The 24,831-nt window shown below is 37.1% G+C and overlaps 1 protein-coding gene across 2 annotated transcripts in view; it reads left to right on the top strand.

The window, feature by feature from the left end:
- The window catches only part of LOC108698037 (ras-related protein Rab-28), an 81,139-nt gene that overhangs the window by 11,412 nt on the left and 44,896 nt on the right, over positions 1-24,831 (top strand). For both annotated transcript variants that reach the window (XM_018228722.2, XM_018228717.2), the window contains exons 2-3: positions 1,408-1,504; positions 18,591-18,679. In XM_018228722.2, the coding sequence (XP_018084211.1) occupies positions 1,408-1,504; positions 18,591-18,679 (186 nt within the window). The remainder of the gene's footprint in view (positions 1-1,407; positions 1,505-18,590; positions 18,680-24,831) is intronic.

Here is a 24,831-nt window from a genome sequence, read left to right as displayed (position 1 = left end):
TTGCATATGCAAATTATTGGCGGGCAGGGAAATTGCATTACTTTTTGTCACAAAACAGGGAAGTAAAAAATGTTCTCCCCTTCCCACCACTAATTTGCATATGCAAATTCGGATTTGGTTCTGTATTCAGCCGAATCTTTTGCGAAGGTTTCAGGGGTTTGGCCGAATCCAAAATAGTGGATTCGGTGCATCCATAGTTACGACGCTTTCTTTTAGGAGCTATAATGATGAGAAGGGATTCTAGCTATTACATAACCACTGCTGCTTTCTTGGTTATGCCTGTTAGGCTTAGTTAAATGGATTTTTCACCTTTCAGTTAACTTTTAGTTTGATGTAGAGAGTGATAGTCTCATGGTTTTTGAGTTATTTAGCTTTTTATTCAGCAGCTCTCCAGTTTGTGATTTCAGAATCTGGTTGCTAGGGTCCAAATTACCCTAGCAGCCATATATAAATGTGAACAATAGACTGGAATATGAACAAGAGAGGGTCTGAATTGAAAGCTGAGTAATGAAAAGCAGCAATAACAATACATTTGTAGTCTCACAGACCATCTGTTTTTTTAGATGGGGTCAGTGACCCCCATTTGAATGCTGGAAGGAGTCAGAAAAACAAGCCAAATAATTCAAAAACTACAAAAAAGAAATAATGAAGGTCAATTAAAAAGTTCTTTAGAATTAACCATTCTATAACATACTAAAAGTTAACTTAAAGGACAAGGAAGGTTAAACTAAAGAAGTAGGTAGAAATGTTGTACATTATGTTTTGTGCTACTGTACCAGCCCAAGTCAACCACATCCCTTTAGCAGTAAAGATCTGTGTCTCCAAAGATGCCCCAGTAGCTCCCCATCTTCTTTTCTGCTGATTCACTGCACATGCTCTGTGCTGCTGTCACTTACTGAGCTTAGGGACCCACTCACAATATACAGTACACATAGAATAGAAATGTCACAATATAAGGCTGATTAGTAATTAATGCAGATAATTACTACATGGCAGCACAGAAACCAGTGCAATTAGCATCAGAATTTAATAATCAGCCATGTAGCATCATCTTATATTAAAGACCAACCTCATTTTCTGCTTGATAAATTGTGACTAAGCTTAGCTTCTCAACAGCTGCTCAGAGCCCACTGAGCATGTGAGTGTCACAGACACTTTCCAAGATGGTGACCCCCTGTGACAAGTTTGAAGTCCTGGATCATTGCTGCTATTGACAAGCTGAAACTTTAGGCTGGTGCAATAAATTCAGTATATAAAACATGGCATTTTTAGCCACATTAATTTTTAGGGTTTAGTTCTCCTTTAAAGGTGAACCATCCCTTTAAGGAATTTTAAATGCTTGAGTACCATTTTAGAACTGCTGGGCCAAGCTGTTAAAAGTCAAATATTTCCCACATATTCTTTCAGACTTCTCTGGCCATGAGGTTTGCTCAGGAGTCGTTTGGGAAACAGTACAAGCAAACGGTGGGACTAGACTTCTTTCTGAAGAGGATAACGTTGCCAGGTAAGACTCCCAGTTCACAACAGTTTGTATAACTAGAAAAGGAGTAGTCATTTAAAATCATAAAAATAGTTGTTTTTATTCTGTATTAAGAGGCTTAAACACCTGAGACTGGCACACTCAAACCAGTAATTATACATTTGCCAGCTTGGGTGTTCTTGATTATTGAGCTCGCTCAATGCCTTTTATATAAACCTGTTACAAAAGGCATAATAAGTACTTGTATGATCCACTGGCAGAAGCAAGAGATTCTTGCCTAACTGTTACCTGTGCAATAGATGATGGATCAGCTCTCTACAGCATTAATGCCCAGCCAGCATAGTGAATTCTCTGTTGTTCTGGCTCATCACACCACTGTCCTCTTCCAGGCAATTCACGCTTATATGCAGCAAAGGCGTCATGCTTTCTTGTACTGACAAAATCAGTAAGGGATTTGGATTTGCCAGAGCTCGAAGAGGGCAAGAGCAGGGTGCCTAAAAGTTAGATCGGGATCTACCAGTAGACCTTTAAGCTGGTGATCAGTAAGTTATATAGTTAGTTAAATTGGTTTGAAAAAAGACAAAGTCCATCAAGTTCAACCCCTCCAAATGAAAACCCAGCATCCATACACATACCCCTCCCTACTTTTAATTAAATTCTATAAACCCATACTGTCAAGGCACTGTCAACAAACAGCTTGTCTAAATCACCCTCCTATTTCATGTTTTTCATTCAGATATTTTTATGCTAAAGTTACATAAGCAATATAAATTCTTTCATAAATCAATATAATATTTAAAGGAAAACTTTACCACCAAAATGAATACTAACAGTTTATATCAAATTAAGTGGCATATTAAAGAATCTTGCCAAACTGCAATATATACAGTATTTAAGTAAATATTGCCCTTTTACATCTCTTACATAGTTACATGGTTAAATTGGGTTGAAAAAAGACAAAGTCCATCAAGTTCAATCCCTCCAAATGAAAACCCAGCATCCATACACACACCCCTCCCTACTTTTAATTAAATTCTATATACTCATACCTATACTAACTATAGAGTTTAGTATCACAATAGCCTTTGATATTATGTCTGTCCAAAAAATCATCCAAGCCATTCTTAAAGGCATTAACTGAATCAGCCATCACAACATCACCCGGCAGTGCGTTCCACAACCTCACTGTCCTGACTGTGAAGAACCACCTACGTTGCTTCAAATGAAAATTCTTTTCTTCTAGTCTAAAGGGGTGGCCTCTGGTACGGTGATCCACTTTATGGGTAAAAAGGTCCCCTGCTTTTCTCTATAATGTCCTCTAATGTACTTGTAAAGTGTAATCATGTCCCCTCGCAAGTGCCTTATTTCCAGAGAAAATAACCCCAACCTTGACAGTCTACCCTCATAACTTGTCTTCCATCCCTCTAACCTTGAACCACCATTTTGTGATGGTCTGTCTTCTGCCTCAGAGATCACCTGACCAGAAATACTGCAGCTCTAACTGTAACAGGAAGAAGTGTGGAAGCAAAAGACAGAACTCCCTGTTAATTGGCTCATGTGACCTAACATGTATGGTTTGTTTGTGTGCACCGTGAATCATAGGATCCCAGGGGGTGGCCCTTATTTCTTAAAATGGCAATTTTCTATTTAGGATTACCTAGTGGCACATACTACTAAAAAAGTATATTTTTATAGATACATACATTGTTTGGGGGATATAGTTTTCCTAAGTAATATTTTCTGCCTGCTGTATGATTCCCAACCTTTATGATACTATTGTTTGTACACAATCCTTAGAGGGCTGGTTTCTGTGTGGTAGTTGCACTATTTACTATGGGAAGGTGGCAAAGGGTGAAGTGCAAAAATAATATTTTTTTTTTGTTCACAACTCTTTGGGGGTTATTTACTAAAATCCGAATTTATTTCATATTTTATTAAAAAAAACACGACCAAACTCCCAGGCCCGGTTTTATCTTATTTATTAATTAAAAAACTCGATTCAATCGGATCGCTGAAAATAAATAATAAAATCATGCGCAAACCCGAATCACTCGAATTTCTCAGACTTTATCCCGAATGGCTCAAATGTTTTTGTCCGAAAACCCAGAAAAAAACAAATTTTCGGGGTAAACCCAGCATAGACTATGGAAACTTCAAATTAAGAGGGTGCTTCTCCCATTATAGGACCTTGACAGGTGTGAGATGGCGGATTTTCTGATTGGCCTTTTAGCAGCATCGGGGTATAATAAGTCTTGAAAAATACTCGTTTTTTTCCCTCTAAATTCCAGTTTTCTAGTGCACATTTTTTTTCGGGATTTTTACAACTGGACCTTTAATAAATAATCCTCTTTGTGTTCTGGGTATGGTTTTTATGTATTGCTGTCAGTGCTGGAAGGGAAGCACATAGCTAGGACTCTGGCACACCCCTTTCTTGTGTGTCATTCAGGAGGTGCAAGAAAGTAGTCTGGGGGGCTTTGGAGTGTTGTACTTATCACCAGCTCAGGGCATGTGTTAATACAAGACTCCCTTATGCCTGTGAGCGCTGATTTAAATCCATCAGAGCGCAGTTTATACTTCCTATGGTTACCAGTGCAAATCCTTAGTGTAAGGGCTCTAAGCTTAGCGCTCCAGCACATAGACTGAGAAAATAAATGAGTCCTTATTCATTTTACATGCATGCTCCACCTAGTGGAATGCTGCAGAAGCTATCGGTAAAAAACTTATAAATTATAGGTTGTTAAACAAGTATAAAACTAACTGTAAATGATAGAAAGAAAATCAATTATTAGTCACAAAAACAAAAGACTGTGTCCCTTTAATTTCAAAGTATAGGTATGGGACCTGTTATCCAGAATGCTTGGGATTTTCCTGATAACGGATCTTTCTGTAATTTGGATCTTCATACCTTAAGTCTACTATAAAATAATGTAAACATTAAATAAACCCAATAGGCTGGTTTTGCTTCCAATAAGGATTAATTATATCTTAGTAGGGATCAAGTACAAACTACAGTTTTATTATTACAAGATAAAGGAAATACTTTTTAAAAATCTGGGTTATATGGATAAAATGGAGTCTATGGGAGACGACCTTTCCATAATTCGGAGCTTTCTAGAAAATGGGTTTCCGGATAACAGATCCCATACCTGTACTGCCATTTTCTTTGCATAAATCGGATCTGTTACCTGCAGCATAAATCATCCAACAACAATATGTATGCAGGTTTTTATGGTGTATATATTTTCTACATAGACCAAAGAATAGCAGCACCCATTTGTCCCTAATCAGTTGAAAATGTCATGATGAAGTTTATGGTGACTGACTTGTATGCAGCTTGCAAACCTCCTGATATTGTTTAACTGCAACTCCCTGTTAGTGGCTGCAGGGAGTTGTAGTCTCACAAAATCTGGCAGGTCATATGTAGGCCACCATGATGAATACAAGTACCGAAGAGTAATAATATACCCTCCTATTTTATTGACAATTTAAAGGGAAAACCCTACTTATGAATAGGGTCTTAATAACATTTACAGGCACTTTGGTTTCTTCAAATTAATTGCATCCTGGGCAAAGATTCTGGCACTTATGAAATGGTTTCTTTACAAATAATACCCATATGACCTTAAATGAAGAAATATATTTATAAGGGAAAAAAAAGAAGCATAATATACTTAATGGAAAAGACTAATCTCATACGTTCTTGAAAGCTACAGTATAGCTATATAGCGGCTGTGTTCTAATATGTGAATGCTGTTTTATGCAAGGCAGCATGAAATTGCTGGCATTTAATAGACCACTAAAATGTAGTGTCCCAAGGTACTCATAAAAATACAGTTTGACCATTCAAGATGTTTCAGTTCATGGTGCAAAGGAACCATTTACTGACTTGTTGCAGCACACTGCAAGGAAAAAAAAAGAAAAAAAAAAAAAAAAAAAAAAAAAGAATTTTGCTGGTTAACCATTTCACTGCCAGCCAGACTTTATCAGGCACCCTCCAATACAAGCCACTTAATTGCATGTGCTGTTTGTTTATACAAGGCGTGTAAAGTTACATTGCTAAATATGCAGAGATTAAAAAACCGAGACCTGTGATTGTGGTAATATCCAATTAACATTGTTTGCTTTGGTCAGATTAGGCAATAATCCCAACTGTAGTAGTAACCAACAGCTATGCATATACAATAGATCAGGGCTGTCGAACTGGCGGCCCGCGACACCCCCTTGTGTGGCCCCCAAAATGAAAGTCTGCCTGCAGTGTCTGCTTACCATGTGTAAACTTTAAAAGGTATCACTACATAGATTAATTGACCCCTGTATTGTTTAGACCTCAAATCTAGACTGTAATCCCCTGTATTGTTCACACATGTGATCCCCCTGCATTATTCACACCTCTATTGTTCACACCCTAAAACCCTGTACTGTTCACACCTGAGACCCAGACTGAAACTGGCCACATTGTTCATCTGTTCACACTTTATTCAAAATTCTAATGGGGCACCAGCACTGTGTCACTGTATGTAGTACATATTAGAGTGGTCCTGATTGGTTTCCCTGTCTCTTGCTCTGTTCTGCCTTCTATATGATCCCTGTGTGTGCCATACTCTGCCTGCTCAATGCTCACTGTGTGTTCCATACTCTGCCTTCCCTATGCTCCCTGTGTGTGCCATACTCTGTCTGCACTATGCTTCCTGGGTGTGCCATATTCTTCCTTCACTATACTCCCTGTGTGTGCTATACTCTGCCTGCCCTTTGCTCCTTGTGTGTGCCATACTCTGCCTGCCCTATGCTCCCTGTGTGTGCCATACTTTGTCAGCCCTATGCTCCCTGTGTGTGCCATACTTTGTCAGCTCTATGCTCTCTGTGTGCGCCATACTTTGCTAGCTCTATGCTCCCTGTGTGTGCCATACTTTGCCTGCCCTATGCTGCCTGTGTGTGCCATACTCTGCCTGTGTGTGCCATAGTGTGTGCCCTGCTCTGCCTGTGCAACATAAGACTGGTATTTGTTCTGGGGATTTGTTAGCATTTGAAAATTATTGTTCGGGGTCTCTAAGGTGTTTAGCTATGTGCTGGGGGTTGCTGTGTTATCCACAGGAGAGGAGGAGACATATGGATTTATGGGTCTTAATATGACTTACTGTAACTTTTTTCACATATGAGTGATATCCCTGCAATGAGCACCAAACATTTGGTTTTTTTGGGTTGCTACCACAATTAATGTGGACATGGTCTTGTGGTAACATGGGTTTGGTTTTAATTGGTTTTTAACAGGGATTGGTAAACGCTGGTTTCCATTATCGGCCCTCCACCATGTAGGCCAGAAAAATCTAGGCCCTCGGTACCACAGAAGTTGGACAGCACTGCAATAGATCTTCACTCTTTCTGCCAGGTTATTGGAGTAATACAGATTTTTTTTTTTTTTTAAAAAAAGTACAGGTACGGGATCTATTATCCATAAACCCATTATGCAGAAAGCTCTGAATTATGGAAAGACTGTCTCCCATACATTAGGTTCTATCCAAATAATCCAAATTTTTAAAAATTGTTCCTTTTTTCTCTGTTATAATAAATCAGGACTTGATCCAAACAAAGATATAATTAATCCTTATTGGAAGCAAAACCAGCCTATTGGCTTTATTTAATGTTTACACGACTTAAAGGGGTTGTTCACCTTCCAAACACTTTTTTCAGTTCAAATGCTTTCAGATTGTTCCCCAGAAATGAAGACTTTTTTTCAATTACTTTCCATTATTTATTTTTTAATATTTTTCCAAAATCTACGTTTAAAGTTGAATGTTCCTGTCTCTGGTGTTTCAGTCTGACGGCTCAGTAATTCAGGCGCAAATTCTGAACTGTTACAATTTTGCAACATTTAGTTGATACATTTCTCAGCAGCATCTCTGGAGTATTAATAACTATTGTATCAATTCTAACAACTGCCTTTAATGAAACCCAGAGATTCTGCTCTGCAGGGACAAAGATAAGTAATGTATCAACTAAATGTATCAGTTTAGAAAGTTTACAGGGTCAGCGCCCCCCCCCCAGCTGCTTTAGAAAGTGAAAATGACACTTTACACTTCAAAACTAGAAAAACAGTGACACATAGAAATTAGTAATTGGAAAAAATTGTTATTATAATAATTATTGTTTGAAGGTGAACAATCCCTTTAAGGTAGAATGTTCCAAATTACAGAAAGATCCTTTATCCGGAAAACCCCAGGTCCCAAGCATTCTGGATTACAGGTCCCATACCTGCACTTTAAAACCCTACCCAGTTAAGGGATCAGATTTATCAAGGGTCGACTTGAAAAATCTAAATTTAGAATATTTTTGTGGTCAAAATTGTCAAATTCGACTAGATAGTTATTCAAATTCGAAAATTTTGAATTTGATTTTCGAGATTTATCATACTCTGGCCCTTTAAGAACTCAAATTCAACTATTTGCCACCAAAAATCTGCCGAATTGCAGTTTCAGTCAATGGGAGACGTCCAGGGATCAATTTGGAGTTGTTTGCAGCCTTCCTTTTTGGAGATATAACTCAAAACAAGTTTTTTGAATTCAAATCAAATTCGATTTGAGTTTTCGGGTCAATTTAATTCACCCGAGCTTGAACAATTTTATTTTTTTATTACAGTTAGATTGGTTGAATTTCAAATTCATGGGCGTTTAGAGGAGTTTTTAAAAACTCACATGATAAATGTGCTTCTAAGTGTTGCTTTCACATCTCTGTTGCCTGTATTGCTATGCTTGCAACTTACCACCAGCATAATAATTCATAAGTGGAATCTCTTTTTTTACCTAACCAAAATTTACCTAACCAGAAATTGTAATTCTAAGCAACTTTTTAGTATACATGAACTACAAATTTTCAGTGGTTTGTATAATGATGTTGAGCTGTGTTTAATGGTTTGAGTCAGGGCCCTCTCCTGTTCATAAAATCCTGAATTTCAGGAAGACCATGTTCCATAGTTTCCATTTTAATCAAATAATTCAAAATTTTAAAAACAATTTCCTATTTCTCGGTAATAATTAAACAGTACCTTGTACTTAATCCAAACTAAAATATAATTGATTATTATTGGAGGCAAAACAATCCTATTGGGTTTATTTCATGTTTACATGATTTTTTTAGGAGACTATGGAGAGTCAAATTACGGAAAGATCCCCTATCCAGAAAACTCTAGGTCCAGAGCATTCTGGATAACAGGTTCCATACCTGTACCAAGTAAAGATAAAGAGGGAGTTTTGTGTACCCTTTGGCAATCCTGTCCCACAGCCCCTTTATTTGGCCATTACCTTTATTTGGTCGCTATATAATTCTTGCCATCAAGATGTGGAAGAAAATTCCTAGACATCACTCAACTTTATTTAAAACAAAAAATGGCGGCCTTCAGGCAACCTTGTTGTTACTGGTTTATAGTTCGCACACCTTTCTACATTCAAAATAATTGAAATCCAACAAATCTTAGGGGGTTATTTATCAAGGTCCGAATTTATCTCAGTATTTCTAAGTTAGAAATCCAAGCAACTCAGATTGCCGAATGGACCTTATTTATGAAGAAAAAATAGGGTCGGGTAAACTTCAGAGCTTTTCCCAAAAACTCCTAATTTCGCATATTCGGAGCATAATAAATAACCCCCTTAGTGTTTAGGCCTCCCCACTCATTTATTTCTCATTAAAGACCAGTATTGGTAAAGTAACTCCAAAAACACTTTGTGACTTTTTTTTGATTATTTTAGTGACTGCTTAGCTCAACAATTTTCCCCAAAACAATTTTACATGCATTTTTGTTTATCATTTGTAGACAGGTAGTAGGCTCAAATTCTGTTACAGGTATAGATAGGATCCTTTATCCAGAAACTCGTTATCCAGAAAGCTCCGAATTACAGAAAGGCCGTCTCCCATCGACTTGGTTATAATCAAATAATCCAGATTTTTAAAATCAATTTCCTTTTCTCTGTAATAATAAAATGGTAGCTTGTACTTTATCCCAACTAAGATATAATTAATCCTTATTGGAAGCAAAACCAGCCTATTGGGTTTATTTCATGTTTACATGATTTTCTAGTAGACTTAAGGTATGAAGATCCAAATGACAGAAAGATCCGTTATCCAGAAACCACCAGGTCCCCATCATTCTGGATAACAGGTCCCTCTGCTGCAGAGGACAGATGCAGGACAATATAACTCCCTTAAATTTTAGAGATTTAACACGTTGACCCATGAAATAAAAAAGAAAACATTTCAGTTTTTTTTTCTACGCAACTTAAAAACGTTTGTATTCTAATTTCTTGTTTTTTTTGATAGTTTTGTCTACATGTTAGTCTTCTTCCTTTGATTGGATTTGGATTAGGATTGTTTTGCCTCAAGTACTGATTAATTACAGGTATGGGACCTGTTAACCAGAATGCTCTGGACTTAAGTCTACTAGAAAATCATGTAGCATTAATTAAACCCAATAGGCTGGTTCTGCTTCCAATACGGATTAATTATATCAAGATTGCTCGGGACCTGGTGTTTTCTGGATAACGGATCTTTCTGTATTTTGAATCTTCATACCTTAAAGGGGTGGTTGACCTTTAAGGTAACTTTTATTATGTTATAGAACGACCAATTCTAAGCAACTTTTCATTATTTATTTTTTATAGTTTTATAGTTATTTGCCTTTTTCTTCTGACTCTTTGCAGCTTTCAAATGGGCGTCGCTTTCCCGTTCTAAAAATACAAATGCTCTGTAAGGCAACAAATGTATTGTTATTGTTACTTTTTATTACTGATCCTTCTATTCACGCCCTCTCCTATTCATATTCCAGTCTCTTATTCAAATCAATGCATGGTTGCTAGGGTAATTTGGGCCCTAGTTACCAGATTGCTTAAAATGCAAATTGAAGAGCTGCTGAATAAAAAACTAAATAACTCAAAAACCTTCAATAATAATAAATGAAAACAAATCGCAAATTATCGCAGAATATCCCCCTCTACATCATACTAAGGGGCAGATTTATCAAAGGTCAAATTTTGAGCTATTTTTTGTGTACTTCGACTAGGGAATAGTCCAAATTTGATTTGAATTTGAAAAATATTCAATAATTCGAATATCAAAAATTTATCATGTACTGTGTCTTTCAAAATTCGACTTCGACTATTCGCCATCTATTGCTGTTTTAGCTTATGGGTGACCTCCTACAACCTATTTGGAGTCAATTGGTGGACTTGGAAAAAGCAAAGTTTTTTGGGGGGGTAAACTTCGATTCAAATTCGATCAAATGCGCTATTCCTTCGATTCGTACAATTCGAATTCGGGCGAATATGGACCTATTCGATTGAAAACTGACCTATTCGACCAAAAAAAAAAAAGAACTTAATTTCGGTTGGTCTATTTGAATTCGAATTTCAAAGTTTTTTCCATTCGAAATTCAACCCTTGATAAATATGCCCCTAAAAGTTATCTCAAAGGTGAACAACCTTTAAGTCTACTAAAAATTATTTAAACTTGAAATAAACCCAATAGGATGGTTTTGCTTTCAATAAGGATTAATTATATCTTAGTTGGAATCAAGTACAAGACACAGTTTTAATTATTATTATTATTTAAAAATCGGAATTATTTGATTATTATGGAGCCTATGGGAGACGGCCTTCCTTAAAGGGATTCTGTCATCTGAAAACATGTTTTTTTCAAAACGCATTAGTTAATAGTGCTACTCCAGCAGAATTCTGCACTGAAATCGATTTCTCAAAAGAGCAAACAATTTTTTTTTTATTCAATTTTGAAATCTGACATGGGGCTAGACATTTTGTCAATTTCCCAGCTGCCCCTGGTCATGTGACTTGTGCCTGCACTTTAGGAGAGAAATGCTTTCTGGCAGGCTGCTGTTTTTCCTTCTCAATATAACTGAATGTGTCTCAGTGGGACATGGGTTTTTACTATTGAGTGTTGTTCTTAGATCTACCAGGCAGCTGTTATCTTGTGTTAGGGAGTTGCTATCTGGTTACCTTCCCATTGTTCTTTTGTTTGGCTGCTGGGGGGGGGGGAAGGGAGGGGGGTGATATCACTCTAACTTGCAGTACAGCAGTAAAGAGTGATTGAAGTTTATCAGAGCACAAGTCACATGACTTGGGGCAGCTGGGAAATTGACAATATGTCTAGCCCCATGTCAGATTCCAAAATTGAATATAAAAAAATCTGTTTGCTCTTTTGAGAAATGGATTCAGTGCAGAATTCTGCTGGTGCAGCACTATTAACTGATTCATTTTGAAAAAATTTTTTTTCCCCATGACAGTATCCCTTTAATTCAGAACTTTCTAGATAATGGGTTTCCGGATATTGGATCCCATACAGTGTGTGTGTGTGTGTTCCAAGTAGAAACAGCCAACCATAGCAATTCCATTTTTTTCATAAATTAAATCACTCAATTTTCACTTTTTTTTTTTTTTTGTAACAAATCGGGGTGTACCATCAGCTCAGGAGGGTCCTGCAGAGCTCTACGGAGGAATATATATCGCAGACACTGCAAGATTGAAGGCATTAATTGTATATGGATCTGTTTAACCCAAATCCCATAAATATTTTCGAATGCCCTTTCACTGCAAATACTGACCCACTCTGGAATGCTTGTAACCCAGCTCTCTGTGTAGTCTGGGTGCATTCACTGTGAACATTTTATGGCTCAGTACGGCGAACCATTGAATCGGGAACTGCAGAAAGAGAGTTGTTTGCTTCACAGACAAAATACCTGCAGGAAGTTTGTGGGTATAAGGCAGCAAAAAGGTTTCTACTGTGCACCAGATATTTTAAGCCTTTAGTGCTAGAAGTGGGCAGGGGCTTGTTTTCACTTACATTTGGCCATACAGCACTTACATTTCAGGTTAACCAAAGAACCTAGCATGATTTTACAAGTTTACCGACCGAATTTCAGGGTGGCTTTTTACCAGTCATCAAAAGCTCATCATTAACCTTTAATTATTTATTGTTGATTTTCCACTTCTAAATGTAATAATTAAAGTAATTTATATTTTGTGCTCACTAGTGCATCAAGAAATACATGTTGTTAATATAAACAAAACCATGCAAAAGAAAGTTTAACACATATACGTATGTGTATATTTGTGTGTATTATAGACAAATAGCAGGGGACCTTTTTACCCATAGATAGGATCCCCGTAGCAGAGGCCACCCCTTCAGACTAGAGGAAAAGAACTTTCATTTGACGCAACTTTCACTTTAAACTGCAAATCCCCGCATCTCCACGCCGCCTTTGCTGTAGTTCTGAAACAGCGCAGGGTACTGTAGTTTGCTCATCCCTTGCACGGAGCATTGCAAAACAGTAACCAAATGTATTGGACTGCAGTCTTCTATTTCTGCAAGTATTTAAGAGAAGAGCTACAAACGTATGAGAAAGAGAAGAGCCTACTAATATACGACTATGGTGCATGTCTTGAAAATTCTAGCACAATGGCTACTTCGTTTTTAGAGGCTCCCATTCATTTTACGGGTTCAAACAGAAAGAATGGATTCAAACACTGCTTAGGACACACCCTAAATGCATAAACTTCTATAAATATATATATACTGTGTGTGTATATATATATATATATATATATATATATATATATATATATATATATATATATATATATATATATATATATATATATATATATATTACACAAAAGCCATGCATATCTTGTAAATAATATCCTTATAAATGGTGAGAAGTGATGTCATTTTTGTTACATGACTCCTAAAACTTGTGTATTATAATAAATTAAGTACCCCTTGTAAAATATGAAGATATTAGAAGTAACCTCGGAGTTCCATGACCTTCAGCCTCGTGTTTTTATATGGTCATGGAACTACTCGTGACTTATAATATCCTTATAATATAGTGAATAAAGTACCCCCTCTTGTAAAATATAAGGATATTATAAGTTACCGAGGAGTTTCATGACCATATAAAAACACGAGGCCGAAGGCCGAGTGTTTTTATACAGGTCATGGAACTCCGAGGTAACTTATAATATCCTCATATTTTACAACTGGGGGTACTTTATTAATTATAATACACAAATTTTAGTGAGTCATGTGACAGAAATTACATCACTACTCACCGTTTATAACTGATGACATCACTACTCACCGTTTATAAGGATATAATTTACAGGATATTCATGGCTTTTGTGTATTATATCCTTATATTTTACAATAAGGGGTACTTTATTCACTATATATATTAAGGAGATCCGTTTCTCTTTTTAGTGTCTATTTATTCCACTGTGCGTTCCAACGTTTCGATCCGCATTGGGATCTTTATGTGGATCCAATGTGGATGGAAACGTTGGAACGCACAGTGGAATAAATGAATAAATAGACACTAAAAAGAGAAACTGGTGTGTGGATCTCCTTGACAAGCATGTATGTATTTTAGATCTAGCATCCAACAGATATGTTTTGGATCTGAGTGCGGATACACACCTGAAGTGTGTGTGTATATATAGTGAATAAAGTACCCCCTTTTGTAAAATATAAGGATATTATAAGTTACAGAGGAGTTTAATGACCATATATATGATATACAGGTCATGGAACTCCGAGGTAACTTCTAATATCCTCATATTTTGCAACTGGGGGTACTTTATTTATTATAATACACAAGTTTCGGTGAGTCATGTGACAGAAATGACATCAGAACTCACCGTTTATAAGGATATAATTTACAAGATATTCATGGGTTTTGTGTATTTTTATATATGTATATATATATATATATATATATATATATATATTATTTTTAACTTACTTTAAAATAAGTTCTGAGCCAATGACTGCTTTATATAACATTCTGAAAGCAAGCTCTTTGGGGCAGCTGCATTTTCCTGTTGTCATGTGACTAATAGTGTCTGCTTTTGTACATATAGTTTTATGCATTTCGGCACTGTTCCTCTTAATGTATTCTGGTCTTGTAAAGTGCTGTGTATTTATTGTGCTACACAAATAAACTTTACATTCATACATGCAAAGGGCATCTGCTTAACTAGTTTTGAGGAGATGTGTTGTGTTTATCTTATTTGTGTTTGTTGTGAAGTGTTAGTGCATATTCTATGTGGAATGCACATCGCATGGCAGAATGTGAAGACTAAGTGCATATAAACAGAACAAAACTTAAACCAGAAATGTTTTCCCAATGCTAAAAACCGCCTTGCTGTGATTATATGTTAATGACAGACCACCTTCAATGGAAATAATGTTAGATATCTTCCAAAATGGTTAACAATTTAAGTGCATCCCGTAGCGTCACTAGAGGGGGGCGGGCCCTGGTGCGTGACGCGCAGCCGGGCCCGCCCCCCTCCGTACGGCAACATTTTCAGTGGCGCACGGGCTGCCAGGGGGGACCTGAGGGGGTGCGGGCCCTGGCCCGCTCGCACCCCCTGCTCCCCCAGTAGTTCCGCCACTGGTGCATCAGATCAGTGATCTGTACATGGTAACATGCTCCACCTATCCGCAAGAGGTCAAATACATTAATTAAGTGTGAGTTTCATACACTTAGGAGGTTATTTATCAAAGGTTGAGTTTGTGAGGTTGTTTTCTTTTTGAAATTAACTCACAACTTGAATTTTTTCTTATTTATGAGAGAGCCTGAATGTGAAAAACATGATTGAATGCAGAAAAAAAATTTGAAAACTCAAATTCATTGAGTTATCTGCGAAAAAAAGCATGGATACCTTAAATTGATTGCGCTTTTGAGCGCTAACCACCGAAAAAAAACCCCAAAAATCATGAAGGCTAAAAACATTTTCAAATGGTTCAAGGGACCTCTGCCATTAACTTCTACATGACCTCGACAGGTTTTAGCTGGAGTATTTTCGGATTCTGGCTTTTTGCACCTTCGGGGCATAATAAATGTAGAATTTTTTTTCTCTGAAGCTACCCTTGAAAAACTAAATTTTTTTGGGAAAAACACAACTCTACCTTTAATAAATAGCACCTTTAAGTTCATCATCTAGGTCATCAAAAGAATTCATCAAAGAATTAGATGGCAACAGTAATGCTTCCAAAATGCAGAAGAAAGCATAATTTATGCATTGATGACACACGTGAAGAACTGAGTTGAATTGCATTCACAAGGACCTGTTATCCACAATGCTTGGGACCTGGGGCTTTCTGGATAACAGATCTTTCTGTAATTTGGATCATCATATCTTAAGGCTACTAAAAAATCATGTAAACAATAAATAAACCCAATAGGTTGATTTTGTTTCCAATAAAGATGAATTATATCTGAGTTTGAAACAAGTACAAGCTACTGTTTTATTATTACAGAGAAAAGGAATATAATTTTTAAAAACTTGGATTATTTAGATAAAAAAGGAGTCTATGGGAGACGGCCTTCCTTTAATTCGGAGCTTTCTGGATAATGGGTTTCCGCTTGCTATGTAAGCAGGCTCGACTGTCACACAAAAAATCTCTACAGGGCCTTTGAGCAGATTTGGGGCCATGGGGTGCTCCTGCACCCCTTGTTGAACAGTCCTGAGTTTTAAATGTAGTAGATCTGTAGCAGACAGATGATATTGTCCACAAAAAAAAAAAAAAAAAAAAAACAGAAACAAAAGTCTGTGTGCATGCTTAGTAACTGTGTAGTGTAGTATGGTATCAGTCCTCAACTCCTGGTCTTTGGATCTCAACCAGAAAGTAGTTTCTAGAAGTGGTCCTTCTAAATCAGGAATTTCACACACAAAAATAGAGAGACAGGTTTACTCCCTTTTTTTTTTTCTCCCTTTAATAGCAAACACCATATTCTTACTTGACTTGAATGACTGGAGTATAATGATGTATACGGTGCAATGATGAAAAGTATATTCTGCCTATTCGTTAATTTAAAAAAAAAAAAAAAATGTTTTTTTGCCATAACAAATATTAAGGGGTTAGTTAGAGTAATCACTGAACCTATTCCCCCCTCTTCCACTAAAAGCAGGGTCATTTGTTCAGTCAGGGAGGTAAGGAACTCTAAAGTAACCCATCCTTTCCCTTAGCTTTAACCATTGAGAAAAAGTGCAGCTCATTCAGTGTCGGACTGGCCCGGCGGGATACCGGGAAAATACCCGGTGGGCCCAACCCTAGTGGGCCCCCGCCGGGCCAGTCCCCCTCTCCCAAACAGTTTTAAAAAAAAATAATAAAAAAAATTTCAGCGCATCGCAGCGCCGTTTGCGCATGCGCGCTGAGCGCCGTTTGCGCATGCGCGCCGTTTGCGCATGCGCGATGTGCCGCCTGGGCGCCGAGCAGGGATTCGCCTAACAAGTAGGTAGCGGGGGCCAGAGGGGGGCCCTGGACACCAGTCCCGGTGGGCCCCGGACCCCCCAGTCCGACCCTGAGCTCATTATACATTATACAGAAGTTTTCAGGGTTTTCGTTCAAAATTCTGAGCTTTCAGGGGGAAAATCGGATGAAAAATCTGAAAAAAATCTTGAAAATCTGATTATTTTTTCCCGCAAACAAAATTTTTTGGGGGAAAGTGTATTAATAAGCCCAAAAAACCTGTGCGGATTCGGTATTCGTTTTTTTCAGAAAATATTGAGATAAATTTGGACTTTGATAAATAACCCCCTTGGGGGCAGATTTACTAAAGGGCGAAGTGGCCGTCGCTAGTGAAAATTCTCCAGAAATCTCATCCGCAGGCACATTGCCAATGTGTAGAGGACAATTCGCTAGCAAAAGAGACCGTCGCTAGCGTAGTTTCGAAACTTCGCCAGTGTTTGGCTGCTGAGACACAACTTTACATTTTAGTGAATTAGCATAGTGGTAACTAATTTACACCTGGCAAAGTGTGGAGGAGCCTTCACAGGCGAAAATTTGCCCCTTAGTTGGTTATTTACTGACATTTTTCTGGTCATGCTTTTTGGAGCAACAACTCGAATTTTTTGTTAAAAAAAACCCTCAAATTTTTCAAGATTTATTGTACCCCAATGCTGCAGTAAGCCTGAATCCGAAAATCGGCTATCTCAAACCTGTTGAGGTCATGTACAAGTTAATGAGAGATGTCCCTATTCCAATTTGAAGATATTGTGGTTTTTGGGTTTTTCGGGCAAAACTAGATTTTTTATTATTAAAATAATGAGATAAAATCGAGTTTTAGTAAATAAACCCCTAATACTTATATTTTTTGCTGTCATTTTCTGCTTGGTGCAGCTTCCTTTTATTATTGTGTACCGCCTTCTTCATCTTTTTATCCATTCTCCATCCCCACACACTACTTGAGATCCTGCACTCTGTCAGTGGCTCATTCAGCATACTTCTTCCATTGCTTTATCTTGTAGTTAATCAGAAATATGTGCTACCATATTTATTTACGAGCAGGGTTTAACTTGAAAATTGCTCTGACATTCTGAGTGTCAGCCTCATTGATTTTATGATCTAACTATGGTAAGTAATGAGTTAATCAAAACTGCAATTTTTTTTGATTTTATTATACACCTATACACTTTTTTTTTAATAAAGGAGCTGCTCTTTCTCTCACAATCCAGGTACAAACTGCTTTTAATAATTCATACTTTTCCCAGTCTGTTTTAGCAGGACGTATAGTTACTCCAACTCATGTGAATGGTTAAATAAAAACATTTAGATAAGCAAGACTGAAGGGCTTGTCCATGTTTGCTTAGAAGAGTGTTTATAAAAATAAAGCTAAAGCTACGGCATTCCCAACAACACAGCATTCCCAAAAACACAATCTAGTACAGGCATGGTACCTGCTATCCAGAATACTCAGGACCTGGGGTTTTCCGGATAACGGATCCTTCCGTAATTTGGATCTTCAGGTCTATTAGAAAATAATTGAAACATTAAATAACCGCTATAGGTTGGTTTTGCTTCCAATCAGGATTAATTACGTATATCTTAGTTTGGGTCAAGTACAAGCTACTGTTTTATTATTACAGAGAAAAAGGAAATATTTTTTTTAAAATGTGGATTATTTGGATAAAATGTCCATCAATCACGTAATTGAGAGCTTTCTGGATAACGAATCCCATACCTGTAATTGGTCTTGAAAGCAGAATTGTTACTTGCTGGTAATGTATTCGACTACTATTTTATGTTCACCTCTCTTTTTATTTAATAGGGAATTTAAATGTGACTCTTCAAGTCTGGGACATTGGAGGACAGACCATAGGTGGCAAAATGCTGGATAAATATATTTATGGAACCCAGGTACTGTAGTAAAATAAAAATGTCATCTCTACTGCTTTATGTTTGTCTGAAGAACATTTTAAAGAAAAAGATTCTGATTATATGTCAATAAATGTTTTTTATGCGGTTACATGTAAAAACTTTAAAATGCCCCAGACAAGTAACTCATATCAAGAAGTCTGCCATTAGAACTTTGATCATTCTGTCACAAATAAAATATGTCTGTTTTCTAGTGATAACATTCTCATTTCCTTGTAGGCTGTGTTTGTGTATGCACAACTTTTGCAGACACAAAAACTGTAAATCTAATAAATGAAATGGAATGAAATTCTGTGTCTACCACAAATCTTGTGCCCGCACATACGATCAAGTGGATTAATGGAACAATTTTTGATAACTAGATGGTAGCAAACATTTCTAATATTACTTATTACAGGTATGGGTGATGTTATCCAGAATGCCTGAAATCTGGGACTTATCAGAAAATGGATCATAATATTAAAGGGGACCCGTCACCTAAAAAAATTATTCAAATCCTATTTTATCACATTAGTCAAACAAAATGAACTTTAATTACACAATATAAATGATTTGAATCTTGTTTCCTTCAATCTGGGAATTCATAATTACAGCAAGCAGGCAGGAGCCATTTTGTGGATACTGTTTTTAAGGCAAGCCTTGTATCATCTCAGAATCTTGTTTGTGAACCAGAATGAGGGACCCAATATCCATCCCCATGTCCTGGCTACACAATTAAATGGTAAAGAGAGAAGGGGAATGTGGGGAGGGCAGTGACATCTAGGAAGTGCTGAATGGAAAGTGAAAGTAATTGTCTGCCCCGCCTCTATGCCTAAGGCATAGAGGAGGGGCAGGCAATATTTGATTGACAGCTGATATTTTTAAACGAGCTATGAATGTTTTAATAAAAAATAGAAATTGGATTCCACGTTTAATTTGAAAACGTCGTTTATTATACAGATGTGTCTGGGTGACAGGTCCACTTTAAGTAGAGCTCTCTGATCCCCTACCTTACTGTTATTTATGTCTTGCTTAGATCAAGGGTTAACTACAGTTTAAAGTTAATTTGATGTAATCCCAGTTTGTAATATACAGGCGTCTATGATCCAGAATGTTCTGGTCCTGGGGTTTTCTGGACAAGGTAATTTGGATCTTCATACTTAAAATCTATTAGAACATTAAAGAAACCCAATAGGCTGATTTTGCTTCCAATAAGGATTAATTATATCTTAGTTGGGATCAAGTACAAGGTACTGTTTTATTATTACAGAGAAAAGGGAAATCATTTTAAATTTGGATTATTTAGATAAAATTAATTCTATGGGAGATGGCCTTCCCATCATTCAGAGCTTCCTGGATAATGGATTTCTGGATAACGGATCCCATACCTGTATTTTGAATGGTTTTGTTTATATTAACAAACTTGACTTGGGATACAACAGATGAAGGTAGAGACCTGCACTCGTCTGGTTTTGCAGACTCACACCAAACCCAATTACCCCTGACTCGCAACCATCTTTATTCTTGTACACCTAACCTGCCCCCTGCCGAAGCATCACGTAAGCTGGAAGTGGCCATGTGATGTCACTTTTCATGAGGGAAAAACTACAGGAATGGGATCCATTATCCAGAACCCATTATCTAAAGCTTCAAATTAAGTCTCATAGACTCCATTTTGTCCAAATAATCCAAATTTTGAAAAATCCTTTACTTTTTCCACTGTAACAATAAAACAGTAGCTTGTACTTGATCCCAACTAAGATATAATAAATCCTTATTGGAAGCAAAACCCGTGGACTGCACACATGGTCAGGAATTTTCTAACCGACCCAGTGCAGGATTCTAGATCAGGGTTCAGATAGAGCTCCTTCAGACAGATTAGGTCCTTGAAAGGATTAATTATTTGAATGATATTCTTAATTCACCATTGAGTTAGTGAACATTGGGTGTATCAATAATCATGCCACTACATGGAAACATATAAGCATTTATGCTCTTTAAAGTAGTCCAGGAAAAGACTATTTAAAAGTAGTAGCTCAATGTAACCTGCAGCATTCTTCAATTTCTAATGTATAAATCTAATTGATTTAGTATGGCTGAGCGGGTTAATCATGTGAAACTATTTATATTAGTGGTGCTGTACATATAAAGAAACACATACATACTGCATCATTTAACCTTACCATTAAGAGGAAGGAAGGGAACACACGCTGCTGGGATTATATTATTTTTTATTAGAGTTTATAATATTTTAATTACACTACTCCCTTTGTGTATTTTTTCATACGTCCAGCCTTATTTTGAAAGCTTAAAACAACTCCCCCCCCCCCCCAATAATCTTTTCATTGCAGTTGCATATCCAGCCAAATCTTAAAGGAATTTTAACATCTAGGGAGACTATAATAGGCACCATTATACTTTTCTATGAAATGCCTAATAAATCAGCTGCGATAGGTATAACCACCCACCCATGGCATTTTAAAACAGGAATTCTGGAACTACATTTTTCAGTAGAGATAATCACCGAACTTAAATTTTTGCCCCATTTGAAAATTTCTTGCTTCAGTTGCTAAAAGAAAAATATTTTCTTAATTTGAAATTAAATTTAACAAATGTCAGGAAAAATTATAAATGGTCGAATGCTTACACTCGATTGCAAATCCAATATATGTTACCAAGTGAGACTGGAGATTTCCAAAGCAGTGAAGTTTAATATTAATATAATTTGGATTTATGTAGAGCTGAAGTAAATCTGTCTTGAACTGGCTTGCTGGTTCGGCTCTGCAAAATGCCTTGTTTGTAGATCCCCAGCTGCTTTAGAGAGACGACTTCTCATTTCCAGGCATTGTGGCTTGGGTCAGATGTGAAAATCACAGTAATTAGTAGAGGATTTTTTGGGAAATCAACACCACAGGTACAGTTTTCAGAGCACGTCCCCTGGAGAGCGAGAAGGAGGGAAAAAAAGCGATATAAGTAAAAGAGGAAATTAACAGTGATCCTACACCCTCCAATTTAATCATAAACTACAAGGATGCTGAAGTAAGAGGGGAGAAAACCTGAGAACATGTTGGTGCAAACAATCTGAAGGAGAAAAAAATGTAAACGTGGATTTGTGCATAAAAAGGACTTGAGAATGCATAAAATAGAAGGTTTTAGTTTATACATTTTCCTGTGAAATCATTTCCTGACCGTAATTTATCAACAACTTGCCAGTTTCTGGGCTAATGCCATAAACACATTATGCAAAATACATTTCTACTGATAAAACTACATTTAATATGTATATACGTTTATCTTAAAAACATCTCACCACTCATCCAAGCGGCTTCTTCAGTTCAACTAAATGGGAGGGAATTGCCATGTATTTTTTTTTATAATTTTAAAGGACAAGGAAATGTAGTAAATAATCAAGAAGACTCATCTAATATGAAGCACTTACACACACTGCACCACTTCTCTGTGTCCTAAAGGTATTGATTAGTGTCCTGGATCTTTCATTCTTGAAGTACAGTCACAGAACTTCCATTTTGCAATCCAGTCCCACGGCTCACTGCATGCTTGGTATTCATTTGGTTTTATTAGGTCTAACAATGACATGTGCAAAATGATCTGAAGACCAGGGGTAGTGACATTGCACCTAATCAAAATGGTGGTACAAGTACAATGGACAAAAGACAAGTTCCAACGCTGAATATAGGGGTACCAAAACCTATATTATAAAATAAACACAGTGTTTAACTCAATCCATGGCTATAAATATGATACAGTACCTTTTCTCCTCCTTTAATAGTTAACAAAATCCAATTACAGCTGTTAATATCTCATAGTTTATGCTTACAATTTTCCCCAGATGTACTAATAATTTTTGTCCTATGCTCCAAACTGGTAAAAAAAACTTTTGCAGTAACCCGAAAGCACTCATGTATGAGCTTTTCATGCAATTATTGCTTGCTATTTTTTAAAGACATAATAGCTTCAGAGCAATTGCAAGAGTACTTTTGATTGAAATAACAGCACTGGGGAGTGATTTCATGGAAATTGTGATGAGTGAGTTACTAAAAAATCTCAGGTACCATTGTTTCATTTTTAAATTCCGTCTACCAATGTTAGACTGAGAGGTCAACCAGAATTCAACAAATCCCAGTCACTATCAAGCCATGACTTCTACAGTCATGTAACCTCACCACCTAACCAAATTTCTTCTCTTTATAACAAACGATATACAGTTTAGGTACAAACATAACTCCTCCCTGCTGCAGGAGAGCAGTCTTAATTTCTTTGCATACGCTCACCCTGATTGAGTACTTTTAGGGGGTTATTTATTAAGGTTTGAGTTGTGTTCTCCTCTAAAATTCGAGTTTACAAGGTTATTTTTTTCGTCTAAAATCATATTTTTAGGTTAATTATACCCTGACCTTAATATAGCTTGAATCTGAAAATACACCATCTAAAACCTGTCGAGGTCATGTAGAAGTCAATGGCAGAGGTCCCTTGAACCATTGATGTTCTAATTTTTGCCGGAAAACTTGATCAATTTGTGCAATTCGAGTTTTCTTTCACGGAATTTGAGTTTTTAGGTTTCACAACTCAAACTCGTCGAATCGTTTTTTCCTAAATAAGAAACCATTCAAGTTATGTGTTACTCTTAACATTTGACCTTTGATAAATAACCCCTTAATTTCTGGTTCAGTTTATCTACCATTCCTCTACCAACCTCTAATTTGAAAACCTAGTAAAATTTGCCATACAATAATTCATCATTAGGCAGGCAAGTTATACATGACTGGATGGGACTGGAGGTCACATAATCACTTCTGCCATGCATTCTTCCACTAGTGGAAACTTATTCAAATTTTCACCTGTTCTGAAATTATAACTTTTTTTACCTTTATGTTGGAAGCTTAAGCAACTATCACAATTTATTTAGCAGCTCTTTAGAAACGTATGCCCCATATGCGTTTTATTTCATTAGGGATTAAGCTTTTCTTTCTGCTTTTCTAGCTCTCTTTGATAGCTTGGGTCCAAGTCTGATTAATATCATTTAGTATGAATCCTGTCTTTAAATGAGCGATAGTGTATAAAATGTAGCTCATATTAAGTGGTTTTCCCAAAAGACATATAAAACGTGTCTTAAGCTCATAACGAAGAGAGCGCAGCGTTTCAGTGCTGCAATAATATCTCATACTGTCACATTATTTCTCTTAATTCAATAAGTAGAAATCAATATATCAAGGGGGCATTCATCATAGGGATACAAATTTGGAACAGAGTTTCTGTTTGCTTGATTTGGATGTCCTCAGTTTCTAGATAAATTGAATCCACTAGTTTCGAAGAGCATCAAAACGGAATGCATCACAATTGGGGGGGGGGGTAGATTCATGGGATGATCTGTGCAGCCATTTTTGCTCTGGTGAAAAACTACTGTGCAAGAGTCTACAAAGGACTAGACTGACCCTGTTTTTTTAGTGTGGTTGCTGTCAGAACAATGGCATAGTCAATAATGAGCCTTTAAATTTTAGCCTTGTAGTCAGAGAAGCAGCTTTGTGACCCAGAAATTGGTTCATGTTCCCCATGAGCGTGGCCTCTATCAGACCTCAACGCTGGTGGGGACAAAAAATTCAGGGTGACTGGTACCCTATAAGGAGAAACAAGCAAATCACTATGTAAAATTGCAGGATTTCTCTGACAGTAAAATAATAAGGAAAGGTAGAATTACTGCGGGGAGCTAAGTTATAAGGCAATCACATTGTGATTTTAATCGCTTTCTTCAAACGCTAGGCATGTGCACCCCCCAGGGATTCTATCTTTCCTTGTCCTTTAAGAATAGCTCAGGATGCATAGTCACCCTGTTACCCCGATGCTTACTGTCTTGCTGTGATACACTGAGGGTTCATATTCAAGACTGATGGGGTGTTTTTACAGTTCCCTCAGGCAGAAGTGCAAGAGTGTAGCCCCTAGTACTCGCTCAGGCAACACTTCTGCACATGGAAAAGACTGCACTGGGCATCTCTAGCACAATGTCGGAGGGTTCAGGCTAGCTCTGTCCTTACCACCTGCCCCATTGCAGCCTGCATCCTCTTTAACTCCCTAATTTGCACGTCTGAATAAAGAATGGGCAGAGGGTAGCAATGTGTGGGTCGGGTTTTTCTTGATCT

This window comes from Xenopus laevis, chromosome 1L, assembly GCF_017654675.1.
Source record: "Xenopus laevis strain J_2021 chromosome 1L, Xenopus_laevis_v10.1, whole genome shotgun sequence".
NCBI lineage: Eukaryota > Metazoa > Chordata > Amphibia > Anura > Pipidae > Xenopus > Xenopus laevis.
The sequence above is the reverse complement of the archived record's forward strand: the minus strand, read 5'-3'. Positions and strand labels throughout refer to the sequence as shown.